This window comes from Hemicordylus capensis, chromosome 2 (assembly GCF_027244095.1).
Source record: "Hemicordylus capensis ecotype Gifberg chromosome 2, rHemCap1.1.pri, whole genome shotgun sequence".
NCBI classification, from domain to species: Eukaryota; Metazoa; Chordata; class Lepidosauria; order Squamata; family Cordylidae; genus Hemicordylus; species Hemicordylus capensis.
In genome coordinates, this window is record NC_069658.1 from 410304921 (window position 1) to 410321499 (window position 16579).

General features: G+C 47.0%; 1 protein-coding gene across 5 annotated transcripts in view; it reads left to right on the forward strand.

Moving 5' to 3' along the window:
• WIPI1 (WD repeat domain, phosphoinositide interacting 1) overlaps nucleotides 1-16579 on the forward strand; it is an 87696-nt gene that overhangs the window by 70404 nt on the left and 713 nt on the right. For all 5 annotated transcript variants that reach the window (XM_053287863.1, XM_053287862.1, XM_053287861.1 and 2 more), the window contains 6 exons: nucleotides 1469-1539; nucleotides 3372-3479; nucleotides 5569-5733; nucleotides 6811-6918; nucleotides 9157-9278; nucleotides 12325-12425. In XM_053287863.1, the coding sequence (XP_053143838.1) occupies nucleotides 1469-1539; nucleotides 3372-3479; nucleotides 5569-5733; nucleotides 6811-6918; nucleotides 9157-9278; nucleotides 12325-12425 (675 nt within the window). The remainder of the gene's footprint in view (nucleotides 1-1468; nucleotides 1540-3371; nucleotides 3480-5568; nucleotides 5734-6810; nucleotides 6919-9156; nucleotides 9279-12324; nucleotides 12426-16579) is intronic.

The window sequence follows — 16579 nt, forward strand, 5'->3', positions numbered from 1 at the left end:
ATTTTTATGATTGCAGTCTGAAGCTGCAATCCTAAGCATGTTTTCTAGAGTAAGTTCAGTTGAACTCTTTTAGATTTACTTATGAGTAGATAATATACTTAGGATTGCACTGTTAGTTAGAAGTGGGTTGTATTAAAATGGGTGCCACCTATATTGGACTGGTTCTCATGTCACGTAGAACCTTCGTATTACGTCCCTGAGCCTTGGGAATGTGTGCTCTGCCTTCCCACCCCCACACGAGTGTCTACTTCCTATCTGGATTAAAATAAGCCAAGATTGATTGTGATGTTTGAACCCACCAATCTTGGTTTATTCTAACGGCTTGCTTCGGGTAACTCGAGATCTCTAATGCACTTCTATCTTGAGTACATATCTTGGGTTATTTGAAGCAAATAGAATAAGTGGAGATTGTTGGGTTCGTATGACATGACCAATCTCTGCTCATTTTAACCGATTTCCACGTAATGAAACTATGGATAACAGGGCATTAAGTCTATGGCAATGGTGGGGGAGGAGGGTTGGTTGGTTCCAGTTCCTACAGGGCAAAAAATGCTTTTAAAGGTGCTAAAAATGTTGGAAATCAGGGAACGAAAGTGTCATACTGTGCTCTGCAGGTCCCCAGCTGTTCAGTAATGCCCCCAAAATGCCAAATTGTGCCCATTTCCCCATGAAAAATCAAAGGCAGTGGGGTTTTTTTAACACAAATGAGCCACAAAATGGCTCCTTGCTTCAAAATGGTAGTTGGAAATGACCTCTGAGATAATTTCCAGCCACCACAAAACATCAAAAGTTACCCTTTTAAAACCTTCTCCCCACCTCCCTGCGCATACCGAGGTCAGGTGTCAATTGCCTGATCACAGATACACTAAAACGTGGTTGGGACTGTGTGTGCCGAGGTCCACTTGTAGATGCTGTCATGGGGATAGGAAAGGGGAGCGCATGTTTCCGAAGCTCAGGAACATCTTGCCGAGCCCAGGTCTAAGCAAAGTTCAGTGTGACGCCTGAACCAGCCCATAATGCATCTAGTAGTAATAAATAATATGTATTAATTTAATCAATTGTGTTTCTATACCATTCTTCTTCCAAGGAACTCTGGGTACATGGTTCTCTTCCTTCCCAGTATTTCTCCCAACAGCCCTGCAGGGGGAGGGGGCTGAGAATGATTGCCCAAAATAACCCAGTGAGCTTCATTGCTGTGTGGAGATCTGATCCCAGCTCTCCCCTGTCTAACCACGTTATCACATGAACTTTAATTACTCCACCTCTAACGACGATGCTATTTCTTCAGGATCTGAGAACTTTCTTAGGTTGGCTGCTAGTGTTCCTTTTATTCTAATGTATGTGTCCAAATAGTTTTTGTATATTATAAACTCTTCTGTGAAAGCATCCAGGAAGATTGTTGCTTCTGGTCCTTTGGATCTGATTGCTATATGACTCTTATGCCTTATACATTTTTGTTTTCCTTCAGGGAACTGTCATTCGTGTATTTTCAATCCCTGAAGGACAAAAACTATATGAATTCAGAAGAGGGATGAAGAGGTCAGTTTGCTGCTCTTAAACCAGTGACCCAGATTAAATAACAGGATATGAAATGCGTTCCCATGTATATAACAGTTGGTGGTCATTGTCATTCTGTTGTGACTTTCCCCAGGCAATGTGTGCTGAAGTGGCTTTTTCGGTGACTAAACATGATAGTTCAGGATATGTGATCCCTGTAAAGCACCTGGTGCCCAAGCATCACCAGTAGGGGTGTGCAGAACTGGTTCAAATCGAACTTGGTTTGATTTAAACCAGTTCAGTTTGACCAGATTAAGCTTGAACTGGACCGGCCCCCCAAAACCGGGGGCCAGTTCAGATCGAACCAGTTTGGCTAGTTCAGGGTGCTCGTAAGGGGAATCCGGTGAAGTTGCCTAAGGTGCGGAGGCTCCACAGCAGTGGTGGGCCTGTAGTGGCTCCTCTAGGCCCCACCGGCACTCCTCTCCCCATCAGCACAGGGAGGAGAACCGGGGCCCCACTGGCCCACGTTTATGTGGGGGGGGAGGGGCACTGGTGGGATCTAGAGGAGCCATCACCATTGTGGAGCTGCCGTGCCTTTGGTGACCACCACCACCACCCTGCCACTCTTTTAAACACGGTTTTAGTTGCTAGGGATCCCCTGATGCTTATAAAGGAGAATCCTTAACAGATTCCCCTTTACAAGCATCCTGAACCAGATCGACCCACTTTGTGTGCATGAACCAAACCACCCCCCAGTTCTCACAAACCAGTTCGTGGACCAGCGGTTTGTTTCAAACTTGAACCAAACCGCCACTGGCGGGTTCCGTGCACACCCCTAACACAGCACATTCGGGAAGTTCTACGGCAACTGTTGGAGTCACTGCAGCAGTGTCCAAGGCTTCCTATACTACGGTGTAGTTGCTTTTCTGAGACTTCTTCCTGGAGTTCTCATTAGTAATAAAGCATCAAAGAGACATTGTGGGAAACTGCTATGTAGACACACCCACAGGGATACAAATACAAGGAGTTATGGGAGGGGGTTCCCTCCAGTTCTTACATAATATGAGCAGTTAAACATGAGTATCTTATTGACTTCATCTGCGCTATACACTACTTTTTCTTTTATGGAAACCTCCCCCTTCCATTGGTTTACGTAAAATGCAGAGCCTATTTATGTTATAAAGACCCTCTTTCCAAAACAGCGTTGTTTCAAACTGCTGATCATATAGCCTTGTTGAGGCCTGCTCAGAGCACTCTAGACACATATGGTGTGCTGTCATTTATAGTTGAGATGTAGTGACCAAGCCGTGAAGACACTTGACAAAATTCCTAGGAGTTGCCGGCTTACCTCTGGTGGGCCACTTTAATCCCCCTAGCCATAAGCAGAGGCCTAAACTTCTGTTTCTTTGGTTAGAGGAAATCAAAGGTGATTTGACACTTCAGTAATGGTAGCTGGTCTGCATATAGCACTTTTCCTAAGGGCTTTGCCTGCCTTAAGTCAGTAGCTCATACAACAACCTGCTAAGGCAGGCCAGTATTATTAGACTTGTGTAGCAAATGTAGGGATTGCCGCTAAGAGAATAGCAGCTTGCCTAAGTGAGTGGAGGACCAGGGTGAGATTTTGAAGCAGGGACTTCCCAGCTCCTCCTTTTTGCCACTATGCGACACATCACTTGCTCACATACTGCTGGCTCGCAGCAGGCTTAATCGGATCTTAGTGTATTAATTTTCCACCCTGGCGTGTGGATCTCCCAGATCTGCTTCTTTTGGCCATAACCTAACACAGACTGACCTCTTCTTCTGCTTTGTGCCTGCAGCAGCAACCTCTCCTCCTCTTCCTCCTTTTTGTTTCCACCCCCCACCCTTGTCCTTAGATATGTGAACATCAGCTCCCTAGTGTTTAGCATGGACTCGCAGTTCTTGTGTGCTTCCAGCAACACTGAGACCGTGCACATCTTTAAGCTGGAACATCTTACAGACAGGTGGGTATATGAACTGCGTTTTGCATATGCCATGGGGGTGCGGGGAAGTTCATGCAGCCTCTTTGGCTTAGTCCTCTTTTGGTGACTCTTGAAACTAATTTTTTGTTAGAACATGCTGCTTGGGGAAGTATGCCATCCTTCCTTCCTTTTGCGGGCTGTGAAGTGGTGGTGGTGGTGGAGCTGGCATCCCAAGGCATCTTCCCCAACCTCTGTTCCTTGCCAGTGTTGGTGAGGTATTCAGGTGTGCGTGTTCTCTCTTTCCCTCTGTGGAGAAGGGGTCCAGCATTTCCCCCAATCTGCAGCATTAGCCGGTTTCCCCAGGTTGATGTGTCTCAGGCAGCTTTGACTTGGCGGTGAGGTTTGACCCTGACCCAGCAAAGGAGTGCCTTAGGGCAGAATGGAGAAACATGGCTCATGCACATCTCGGCCATGGTTGCCAGTTGGTCCCAGGGCAGAGGAACTGTGTCCACACTGGATCATTTCTGAAAAGTAATGGCAAAGTAATTGCTTTAATATTGCTTGTAGCTAGCAATATAGGCCCCCATAGTTTGGACACGGTTTCAGTGCCCGATATTGCATGGCCAGCTTGCAGGCTGAGAAGAGGGACTTTTTGGATTGGTGACTGGAGAAGCGGATGCCTAGTTGTAGAAGCGCCCATGAATTGAACAAGCCTAATAGTGATGCTGAGGATGGAACTGAGTGGATCTGGGGCCTATGAGGTGACTCCAGCAATTCCTCTTGTCCAGCCAAGTCACAGATTCCTGGCCATGGTATTTATCCTAGTGCTGTCCAATCTCCTTTGCTGGGGAGATGGCAACACATTATAGCTCCTTTATCAGCGCTAACCTGTTCTTGACTGCTTCCCAGCTTCCTGTTTGCAGAATCAGTAGCCCAGGTTCAAGGCCTGCTGCCCCAGCAGTGGTACCTTTCTTTGGCCCATGTATTGTATGCTGCCAAACATGTTTGTGCACATACTGCATTGTGCCTTCTAGGTTCCTGGACAAACTTGTAACTGCTGCATTTGCCTCTGAGTAGCTCTAAGTCTGCTTCTAAGCCGTGTCTACAGAGAATTCACAAGAGAGCTCCACCAGAACCGTAGCTGCAACCTACCTTTTAATCTAATGTGAGGTCTTACAGTTAACTAACAGAAGCAGACTTTGAAGTGATTGCTTCCTGTCCATGGGATGCATGCTGTGGCAGGCTTAAAGTTGAAGCCCTACTCTGTGCTTAACACACACTGTTTTTAATCGTACCATGGTGCTTTCACAATGACTTTCTGTTGAATGGGACTCCATTGTACTGTGATCTATATCTAATGGAACACTGCCTTAACCTTCCTGGGTTGGAAAATCTCATCTGATTATCAGTGAGACACACAATGGCCTGGAGCATTGGGAGCTTAATATTCTCCTCCTTGATAGGGCAGATAAGGGAGATGAGCCAAGGGCAGCTGCGCAAGGGTTGTTTGGAGAAACTTCCATGACGCAACAAACAGATAACACATTTCATTTACATGTAGAGATCAAAGTTGTTGTTTCTATAGCACTGTCCATGGATTTGGTACTTGACATAAGAGAGAGACATTCTAAACATTGGTGGGTAGGTTCACACGACTGCCGGTGAGTCTGTAAGTGGGCGACATGTCAGCAACCAAGAACATGCTCTCTTGGCAGGCATGTTGTCTGAACCCACCCAAATCCAGTCCCCACTCTCTCCACCTGACACTCGCCCAATATTCTTCACCCAACTTCCAGACCTTCATTACCGAAGTCAGGAGAAGGTTGGTTGGAAAATATTGGGGTCCAGACTTGGGCAGGTTCAGACGGCACGCCCACCAGGAGCACATGCTCTTGGTGGCCGACATGTTCCCCACGTATAGACTCGCCAGCAGTTGTGTGAACTTGCCCAGTGTGAAAGACACCAAAGGAAAATGAGGAAGAGAAGCCAGGCCAAGAAGGGGAGAGAGAGAGAGAGACAATGAAGTTATGTGCATTTAGGCTTTGTTTTAGGTGTGGATGAGAATTGTGCTGATGCTCTTTGGTGTGGGTACTGGATGAAATCTTGGTCATGGGGACTTTGTTTCTCTTAGCCGACCAGAAGAAACCCCATCCTGGAGTGGCTACATGGGCAAGATGTTCATGGCCGCCACCAACTACCTCCCTTCGCAAGTGTCGGGCATGATGAGCCAAGATCGGGCCTTTGCCACCGTGCGCTTGAACTTCTCTGGACAAAGGAACATCTGTGTGCTCTCCACGTGCGTAAGCTGTGGCTCTAGCAATCAAGCAGCAGCTCTCTCTGTTTATATGGAAGTCTCTCTTTAAGCCGTATAGAACTGAACTCCTCCTATGCTGTGTTTTAATATATCAGGCAGCCAAAAAGGACACTGGTGGTGTCTTGACTGTATGGCAAGGGAGACATCCCAAGTACTCTTGTCTCATCCTTCCTGGATCTTCTGCACTTGGGCCTCTGTTGTGTGCACCTCCATCACATTTAGGGCAGCTACTGAATCCATGTCAGTAGAGAACATGGGCAGTAGGGACTACAGGAGTCCTTGCAGTCCATGGTCTCCCTCTTTCATGTCCCCCTGTTGTTTCTCATACTTGCAAATGTTTTCCCAAGAAAAGAAAAAAAAACATGGTCTGTGTGGCAAGGGAGTTGAGCTTTTTCTAAGTTAGCATGGGACTACATTATGCAAATTTCGAGCGGGGGGAATAGATTGCAGGATTCTCTCTCTAGAGTGTTTCTGTCTGTCAGGAAATAGGCTCAGGATTCTGTTTGTATCAGCAGGATGACTGGAGTTGAGGGAAGGGGCTGCAGCGCAGTGGTATGCAGAAGGTCCCAGTCAGTCCCTGGCAGCATCTCCCGCTAGGGCTGAAAAAGATCCCTGCCGGAAACCTTGGAGAACCGCTGCCAGTCAGTGTAAACAAGACAGACCTTGGTGGATCAATGACCTGACTGGGTATAAGGCATCTTCATGGGGAGTGCCTTGAACTGTTCCAATCCTTGTGTCTATGGTCTACTCTCAGGGAAGAATTCCCCACTAAAGCAATGAATAGTGTATGTCCTGTGGATCCAGGCCAATATTTCCGCATTTTCCCCTTCAAGTATGGCCCATGCTTCTACACTCTCTCCCCACTTGTACTTCCCATTGTTAATGAGGCAAATGTCATGATCACACAGGTGAATAATACACATATCCAGGAGCATGTAAAATTAACTGCTAAAAATATCCCTGTATCCCAGTGTACGAAATAGCAGTCATGGCAGGCAAATGAATGACATGGTCCGTGAAAAGTCTCTCTTAACTAAGCTCCTTTGCATTTGTTGTTAGGATTCAGAAGCTGCCTCGGCTCTTAGTTACAACATCTGATGGACACCTTTACCTCTACAACCTGGACCCTCAAGATGGAGGAGAATGCGTTTTAATCAAGAAGCACAGGTAATGATGCAGCTTGGCTCTTCCAACTTCACTGAGAATGTGTGGAGGTGGATCTGTGGCATCTTAAAAGGGAAATCACAGGCTATAATGCAGTCTTGCGCTGGAGTTGTTTAAGTTGTTGGGGGAAGTAATAAGCTTGCCTCTGGAGCTGTATGCGAATTCCTAAGCTGTCCTGTCTTCCAGAAGATATCCTAAATGGCCCCTGGTTCTTGTTCTAGGTCAGAAATACCCATTCTGACTATAAGCACTGTGAGTGACTGACTGAGTTCCCATGAGTGGCAAACCTATGTCTGGCTTGTACCCCACGACAGATGGGAGCTCATCTAACTGGATGCTCCTCCATGCAAATCAAATGCACAAATGTAGGGTGGGGAGACATGGCTTGGCAGCAGTGCTTGAGAGAAAGATCTAGGACTCTTGGTGGACCACATCTTGAGCATGAGCCTGCAGTGTGGTGCAGCTTCTAAAAGAGCTGATGATTCAGTCTTAGGCGGCATGAACAGAGACATCACATCCAGATCACAGGAAGCAAGAGTCCCACTCCGCCGTGCGCTGATCAGGCCTCACTCAAAGTACTGTGTTGGGTGCTGGGCTCTGTGTTTTTAAGGAGAGCTATGATAAACGGGTCCAGAGGAGGGTAGCAAAGGTGGTGAGGGGTTTGGAATTCAGGTCCTGTGAGAAACAGTTGAACTAGCTAGGTATATTTAGCTTGGAGAAGAGAAGAGATCTGATAGCTGTCTTCAAATACTGGAAGGACTGTCACATAGAAGGAGTGGACTTGTTCTCTGTTGCGATTACAAGGAAATGGATTTAGTCTAGACATTAGGAAACCATTCTAACTGTAAGATCTGTGTAATGTGAGGAGAGTCTGCTTCATTCAGGGGTAGGTTCTCCTTCTCTAGGGGCCTTCAGACAGAGGCTGGGTGGCCATCTGTCAGGAATGCTGTATCAGATTCCTGCACTGAGAAGGCAGTTGGACTGAAAGACTTCTAAGGTCCAGTTAATAAGAATAATAAGAATACTATGACGCTAGCTTTAATTTTTCTTTAGTTATCCTAGACCCTTGGAAAGAGCCCGATAATTAAAGTACCAAATCCAGTCAATAACATCTGGTAGATTGTGTGTAAATAGATGGTGATAATAACAATAACTAGCTGATCCAGCGCAGAGCATCTGCACCCCTAGTTCGTTCTCCGCCTCTCCTCCCCATCTTCATTTCACTCCCTCCCTTCAGCCGACCTGGCAGTGCTTTCTTTTCCCTCCCTGCCAGCTGGCAGTGGTTTCCCTCACTGGCCTGGCCAGCACTTTCCTTGCCTGCCTGCCTGCCTGCCTGCCTGCCGGCTGGCTGCACCACAGCTGCCTGCTGGCCTGGTGGCTGCTGCTTCTACACCTGCCAGCCTGGTGGCGGCCGCTTCTCCTCCACAGCTGGCCAGGCCACCCGTCCCCGTCGCTAATCGGCAGCTCGCTTAGGAACTCTCACGAGAGCTGCCACTCATGGGATTAGCGACAGGTATGTTTAGGAGAATAATATAGAGAGATAATAATAATGTCTTTGATGTAAAAATGGCCAGTCTGTATGCATGGTGGTCAAAGAAATGGCCTCCACGCATGCGCAGAGGCCCAAAATGGGCTGAAGAAGGCCTGAGCCAGCCCTGAACACCTGGGTGGGGTGGGGAGGCTGGTGGGGGGCGGGGGAGTTGCTGCCACCACCACCCCATAGCCACTGGTGGCACGCTTAGTGAGTAATTTCTGTGTTTTTTCTACTTTTAAAAACACTGTTAGAAGCCTGCTCCCACTTCCCCTTTACCTGTAAAGGGGAATCCTTCCTGGATATCCCCTTGCCAGTAGGGCTCTCATCTGGGCCCGAACTGGCCCGATCAGTTTGGTTTGTACCCAAACTGGACCCAGTTTGGTTCAAGGCCAAGCTATGTGAGTGCAAACCAGCTTGAATTTGAGCCAGTTCACACATCCCTAGCAGCCAGGCCAGAGACAGACAGTCTGACATCAGCACACTCATCTTTTGGACTGGCTAGTACAAGAGCAGCTCAAGGCACCTGCAGAAGGGAGGAATCTGTAACAATTCGTTGAAAGAAATCAGTGGAGACAGTGAGCAGCTTTTAATCTGGACTGGATTTCTCAGCGTTACTGGATGGTCTGAAGATGATGCTTCAGCATCATTTATGCCTCAGTAACTGTTTGCTCTAACTTTTGTCCTTTTTCTGGTTCATTTACAACTAGCTTGCTTGACTTGGGAAAGACCGAAGAGAACAAAGAGAATGATCTCCGGCCTCCAGTACCTCAGACTTATGCCGCGACAGTAGCCAAGCAGAGTTCGGTGCCTTCGCCTTCGATGATGCCAGGTGAGCACCACTTTGGCTTTCTTGGCTTGCCATTAGGGAGTAAAAGGATACAGGATGCTGATTTAGGCAGACTGGCATTGTCCACAGCTTCTTACTCCCAAACAAGGAGGTTTCTTGGCATCCTCTCTGATATTCTCATGAACCATCTGGTACCCCTTGAGAGATGTCCTGGACCAAATGCTGGCAGCATTCAGAACTGGGTGGAGAGTTCTAACCATATGCAAAAGGTCAGATGCTATCCCAAGGAGAATTTTGCCTTGCCACCTGAAACAGTCCAACATATTTTGACAGATCTGTCCTTTATTCTTGAGAACTAAAGCAGGTTGTTTTGGTGCAGGGGTGTGTGTGTGTGTGCGTGTGCGCGTGCACGAGTGCACATGGATGCACGCACACAGGGAATCCAAAATTTTGAAAAAGCAGCCACAAAATAGTATTATCACTGTTCCATACTGCTTACAAATACACTGCAGTCAATGCAGTTATGGGAAGCATCCTATTCCAGGGGTTCTGAAAGGACCTTTGGAAATGGAAAAATCCCTTTTCTTGACCATATAGCCACCTTGTGTCTGTTACACCTGCCCACGCAATTGTTGCAAAATTTCTTTACCTGGACAGAAGTTTTAAGGGACTAACGGGCCATCCCTCACATAGCCCTCCTTTAGGAGCGCCCTTAAAATGTATCTGTTTGGCCTGGCTTTCTAAGGTTCTAAAATCGGTTTTAATGTTTTAACCCGGTTTCAGAGTTTTTAATTACTGCAACTGTTTAATGGTTGTTTTTAAATTGTTAATTGTTGTTTATATTGTTTTTTAATTTTTGTTTTAACTCTTTACTGTTTAGAGAGCCCCTGGTGGCGCAGTAGTAAAACTACCGCCCTGTAACCAGAAGGTTACAAGTTCAATCCTGACCAGGGGCTCAAGGTTGACTCAGCCTTCCATCCTTCCGAGGTCGGTAAAATGAGTACCCAGAATGTTGGGGGCAATATGCTACATCATTGTAAACCACTTAGAGAGCTCTGGCTATAAAGCGGTATATAAATGTAAGTGCTATTGCTATTAATTGTTTGTTTTAATTGTAAACCGCCCTGAGCCATTTTGGAAGGGTGGTATAAAAATCAAATAAATAAATAAATAAATAAAATAATAAATAATGGAACATGTGCAAAAGAACGTAATGGAGTCCTAATGCTGGTTTCTGTGTTTGCCTTTTTAAAATCAGCTTCAGGAGAGGGCAGTTTTGAATGGAGAAGTAGAGGAGAAGGTGCTTGTTCTGCTGTCTCTCCAGTCAAAATCATTGGCTCCCTCAAACAGCTCTTTTCTTGCAAGATTCAAAATGTGGCTGAACAGGCATTTTCAACCTCACAATGGGTAGAGGAGCTGCTTGGAGCAGCAGCTTAGAGCAGAGGAATAGTAGGAGAGGGAAATCTTAAGCACCCCTCCCTCTGCCCCGTTTTTCTGCTCAAAATGATCCACTTTGTTTTTTTAAAGGGTTGTTATAAAAATTCATGGCACCTGAAATTCTAAAACAAGTTCTCAGACAAGATATAGCTAGTCCCTGATATTCTCCGGCTGAGCTGGGGCAGTGTGAGTTAGAGGCCCTCTCTGTGCAGCCCCCTTGATTTCCCTGATAAGAATTCCTCCATGGCCCTCCCATCCTTCCTCCCTTTGCCTCCAGAGTGTTCTATGCAGGGCGCTCTGCTTTTGCTTGAAGGGAGGAAAGAGCCCCCCCTGCGGGGCACAAGCCCCCTTTGAGCAGTTGCCAGGCGAGCCTTAAATGCATGGGTCCCGGTGCACTTCACACGCAGGTCTCCTGGCAGCCCTCCGCCCTTCTCTCCACCCTCGGCTATTTTGCTGAGCCTGTCTGAAGGGCCAGGCTCACCAAGTGGAGCGAGGCTGTGCTGACCTAGGCGAGTGCCTGGCTTCAGTTCTTGACAGCAGCTTGCTCAGCTGCTACCACGTAGGCCCCTTGAGGACAATCAGCTTGTCCTCTGTCGATGACGAAGCTTAATGAATAACAAATGCAGAGTGCTTTGAAGAGTCTAAATCTTCTCCCAAAGCCAGCTGTTGTTCTCTTCAGACAGTTGTTTCCTTGCACCATGTAGCAAGATTTTTGCTTGTAAACTCATTGCATATCTCCAGTCCCTCATTTCTGTGACCTCAGTTTCATCTCTCTCTCTCTCTCTTTTTTTTTAAACTCTCCTTTTCCTGGATGCTACCTAGATGTTGTCCTTGGTGTTTGGTGTTGATGTGTATTGGATCTGGGACCCATTCAGCCCTGACGCCTCCCCTCCTTTCCTTGTGTGCACTGCTCGGATTCTTTCCCTTACTTCCTGTTTCGTTGGTGTCTACATTCCCATTTCATACGTCATGCTAAACGGTAGTTGCCCAGACTAGAGAGCAAAGGAGCATGAGAGGGAAGGAGAGCTGTTGTGTTTCACTGCTCTTTATTAAGTAAGAGCTGCTGAGGGTGAGGCGCCAGTCCAGATCGAGACCCAGGCCAGCGAGAGGCATTCAGCCTTTGCCTCCAGCACAGTCCTGATGCAGAATAGCCCCCTGCCACGGCTCCCATTTAGCACAGGAAAACTAAACATGCCTGCTCTAGTGATGTGCTTAACATGACATGTCGCTTGGCCTCCATGTTGCTTTTGGAAGCCTCTCTTGTATTCTTCCTACATAAACAAGTTAGAATATGTTTGACCACCTTTATTTTTTTTAATTTTTTTTTAATCCCTCTTGTGGCACTAGGTAAAAAGGTTGCGGGTGAATCGAAGCCTGCATGTCTTATTTGTTGTGAAAAGCCTCAAGGTGCTGAAACGAGCAGGCTCCCCCGCTCCCAACACACACACACCCCACCCCTGTCTTTCTTTTACAAGATTGGAGGACCTCACCAGTCGTTTCCCTTCTCCATTTTTGACAATTCTTGGAAGAAAGGAAGGAGGAAGCACCCCATAAAAGGCAGCCCTTGGCTGATGCCCCTGCATTCCTGGCTTAGGGCTATTTCTGCCTCTCCTATGTTCATTTATACTGTGTTGGTAAATTTGTGTTGCAGGTTACTCAGAAGATGGAGGAGCCCTTCGAGGAGAGATTATCCCAGAGCATGAATTTGCCACCGGGCCAGTGTGTCTGGATGATGAGAATGAGTTTCCACCTGTGAGCATTAGGAGTACCTAAGAGAGAGAAACAGGCCTCATGCAGAGAAGAACGTGTTAACCTCTTCTTCTTCCAGAAGGGCTGTCCCTTCCTCTCCTCCTCTCTGTAGCCCATGACTGCTAACTCTGTTTCATTCTTAGGAATAGGTAGATGACTCCCACATGATGGGAATTGGGCTTGGGGAGCAAGGCTTAGATAAACCCTATTTTTAGAAAGGATTTATTCTACTCCTTTTTACTTTTACATGGGGCTCCTGGTAATCTCCCATTCAAGGGACACACCAGGGCCCTCTTCCCTGTTAAGGTTCAGCAGGGCTGCAGCCTCGGATGTTCCCAAATGGTGGGTTTCCTCAAGATGAGGGTATATTGAGAGTCGAAAACAGGCTTTCACAGCTTCAGTTCTGTCTTTGGGAGGCACTTTTTAAAATGATCTGCCCCTACAATATTTTCAACCATTTGGCATGTTCACATCTGGGCTAACGTAGCTACAAGCTTTGGTGACCAGAACAAAACACACACACACACACACACACACACACACACACACACACACACACACACACACTGACAGTGGGCTAGCTTCAGGTTTTGAGGGGAGGGGCCATAAACATTTCTGCAGTGCCCCCCCTCCTGCCCTTGTTCCTCACAGCCGTTTTGGTGATAGCAGCATACCTGTAAAGGCCTCTGAATTAGCCCTTTCCTGATTCCTCTACACTGGACCGTAGTGGTAGGGAAAGCGCAGAGAAACCTACAGCAGGATGGACTGTGAGGAGGCGGCCAGGAGCATTTCCTGTGGGGGATCTGGGCAGCTGCTGTGAGCCAAGCACTGCCTGGGCAGCACCAGTGAGACAGGATGAGTCACTCAGCTAGCCCTGAGCACTTGGGGCAGGCCAGTGGTAGGTGCAAGCGGCAGCTCTAACAGATGCTTGGCTTTTTATACTTTTGCCTTTGGGCCTGTTGACCAAACTTGTCTTCCCTGAGTAGTCGTCTACAGAAATGCGGGGGGGGGGGGGCGGAGGGAGAGAAATCGGTGGTAGTTTATTTAAAAAGTCAGAGGGGGGACTCCTGATTTGTTACTAAAGAACTTTTTTTTTTTTTTACAAAAGACTTGTTAAACAACTTTGAGTATTCTTTTCCCTCTCTGATAGAGATCTCTTACCTTGCAGTGTCTCTTAACGCTATATATTTTGAAAGAAAAATAGATCCATTATGCTGCATGCTGTATTTGCATAGCAAATATTTATACTAGGTGACAATGGGAGAGAACTACTGGGGATTTTTCCAGACCATTTCCCATTGCAAAGAAGGATCCCAGGGGGTGAACCACACTACAGCTGGAGCGGGAATCGGGGAGGCTGGGTCAGCCCTGGTTGTTCCCAAGGGGTCTTATCCCTTGGACAGGCCTTCTACATGACTGGAGTGGCTTGGAAAGCGGCCATGGAGAAGGGATTCCATGCGCCATTGCTAGTCAATATGAATTTGCCCCTCCCTGTGGCATGGCTAGGCACCCACCTGCCCCACCACTTGCTTGCCTTGTGTCTGCTGTTGCTGATGATCACTTTGCCCTATTCCCTTTGCTTCCACTCCCTATCTACCTGCTGCCGCCTAGACCTTTAAAGCTGGGGGAGTCTTGCAAGATAGCCCTGCACTCCTTCCTGCAGCCAAGGAAAGGGCGTCTGCAAGTGTCTTTGCTGCTGTCCTGAAAGGCTGCCTCCTACCCTCCCCCCCCCACACACAAACATTCATCCTGGGGGGCTGTGGTGGGAGGTGGAGAAGGGCAAGGACAACTTGCTACTCTTCTGTTCACCAGAGAATGTTGCTACTTGGTATAATAGATAGGCAGGAACATGACAAATGGCCCTCTAAGGACATAATAGTCTTTGTTTTGGCATTTATCTCTAGTTGAATGGGGGAAAGCCAAATCTGAGCCCTGGCTGTACTCCTTGCTAGTGAGGCCAGTGCCAGGGCCCGAGTCTGCTGCACAGTGAAGGATCTGTTGGTGAAGGATCTCCCCCCACCTGGAAAATAGGGCATCTCATCCATATGTAGCCATGGACACTTGGTTTGGCACCATTCTGGAAAAGAGTATTCTATTTTTAAAGTATGAAGGGTTGGCGATTTCTCTCTTTGCCTGCAGGTTTGAGTCTGAGTTGCGCATGCTTATGATTGTGTGAAGTTTTTAGGATTCAATGACACCCCCTACTCAGGTGTGCCTGGCAACCTCTTAGGTCACTGAGAATCTCCTGCACTTCAGGCTGAAGTCCTAGGCACACTTGCTTGGGAGTAAGCCCCACTGGACTCATTGAGGCTGGCTTCCATAAAAACATGTCTAGGATCACATCCTAGGGCTCATGTTTCATTATTCTTTGGGCTGCCTTAATAGAGGAGGGTGGGTTTTTATTCCCTAGTTGTTGCTGTCCCTCTACTATTTGAGTTACTGAGCTCTTGGATTTTCCCACCCATCCCTAATTTCTTTTGGCCATGTTACTTGTTGGTGTGGAATCTTCTGCGGAACTCTTGGTCTTGTGGTAAAGCACCTTAGTCATAGGAAAGTTTTCTCTCCAGGGACATTGTGTCAAGGGTCTGGTTCCGTAAGTGGCTAATATACTGGCTTACGAGAGGTTTTTTGTTCTTAAAGGCATGTCTGCAGTGAGGGCAGGAGTCCATGTCTGATTTGCTCCAAGTTGTCTCTGCCCCATACTACATGCCCAGCTTTTGTGGACTGCTTCAGAGATGGCAATTGTCATCCTACAGCGTGATTTCTATATAGGAAAAAGTGTTTACATCGTAACATAAGAAAGAACAACACACATTAGAGAGATGGATGAACTGCTCTTGGACAGTTTTGGACAATTTGGACAAAATGGAATAGTTACAACTTTGACTTGGGTCAGATTTCCAGTTATTTCAGATGTCTGAAATACTGGTTGGCATTCCATGTCAGGATATGCCAGCCTAGTAACTGCATGCACACACATTGTGCAAATGATGTTACACAAGAGTCAGCCCATTATTCCAGTGTGTGTACATAACGTTGTTGTGCTGATGTATTGTTGCATGGTATTTGGCCTTTATTTTCTAGCACGTAGAGGTCTCTAAGCCCTGACACAAAATCCCTGTGTGTCAGGACCTGGAGCTTTCCCTTTATTTTTGTTAATTACTGGAAGGTCTGATTTGCAGCCTTGAATGATCCTGATTTCATGCATGGTGTGTCCAGGGAAGCTGGGGCTCATTGGAGTTGTTGTCCCCATGGTCTACTGATGCATCTCTCACATCTGTCACCATGTGTGCACACAGCAAAATGGGTCTGTGTGCATACATCAAGGGTAACGGAGTACATGATTTTCTCTACATGGGAGCGAAATTTGTGTGGGGAAAGTGGTGTGTGAATCTGCCCTATCTTGCCGATGGAATTGCTGTGGAATCCAACCAGGGCCTAGGCATCTGCCACGAAGCATGATTGCCCTGTGCCAGCCACATCACTCCTGGGTAGGGAGAATGATTTGATATCCGCCCCTTTCAGCATCATAGTTCCAAACAAGAGCGTAAAGAATGCCTAATGCATTGACTCCACTGTAAAAGGTTGGTAGGGTTAATACTGCATCCTCTTACTGCTGTATAATTCAGGTGTGTTGTCATAATTGTCAGAGTAACCAGTTCATGCTGCTGACAGGCCTACAGACATGGAAAGCTGTTAGGACCAAAAGCTGTGGGAGAACGCATTGGTGCAGGCAGTGATAAACCACCCACATTGCCCTGTGCTCTGTATGAGCTTTTTTTTTTTTTTAATCAGATTCTGTAACTTTAGAACTTACCCTATATACTACGTGTCTGTTTGCAGGGTCTATGCAAGACATTGGAGACTGACCTCTTTCACCCAACAGAATATGGCGTGTGTGGGTGTCCTTTTTGTTTTGTAACTGCTAACATTCTTGAAGCTGTTTACTGTAATGTCTGGTCTGCCAAAATTCTGAGTTGGTTGCCTTCGTTCCATGGGTTTAAGTAATTGACGCTTTAGAGACTCAGCACATGCTGTGCTTACAACCAAGACAAGTGTATTATTAATTGTTCCAACCAGAAATACATTCTCGGTCTGGGTTAGATGCCAGCTGGGCAGTGGAGCTAGTTCATTCCTGACCCAGACAGTCCCTTTAA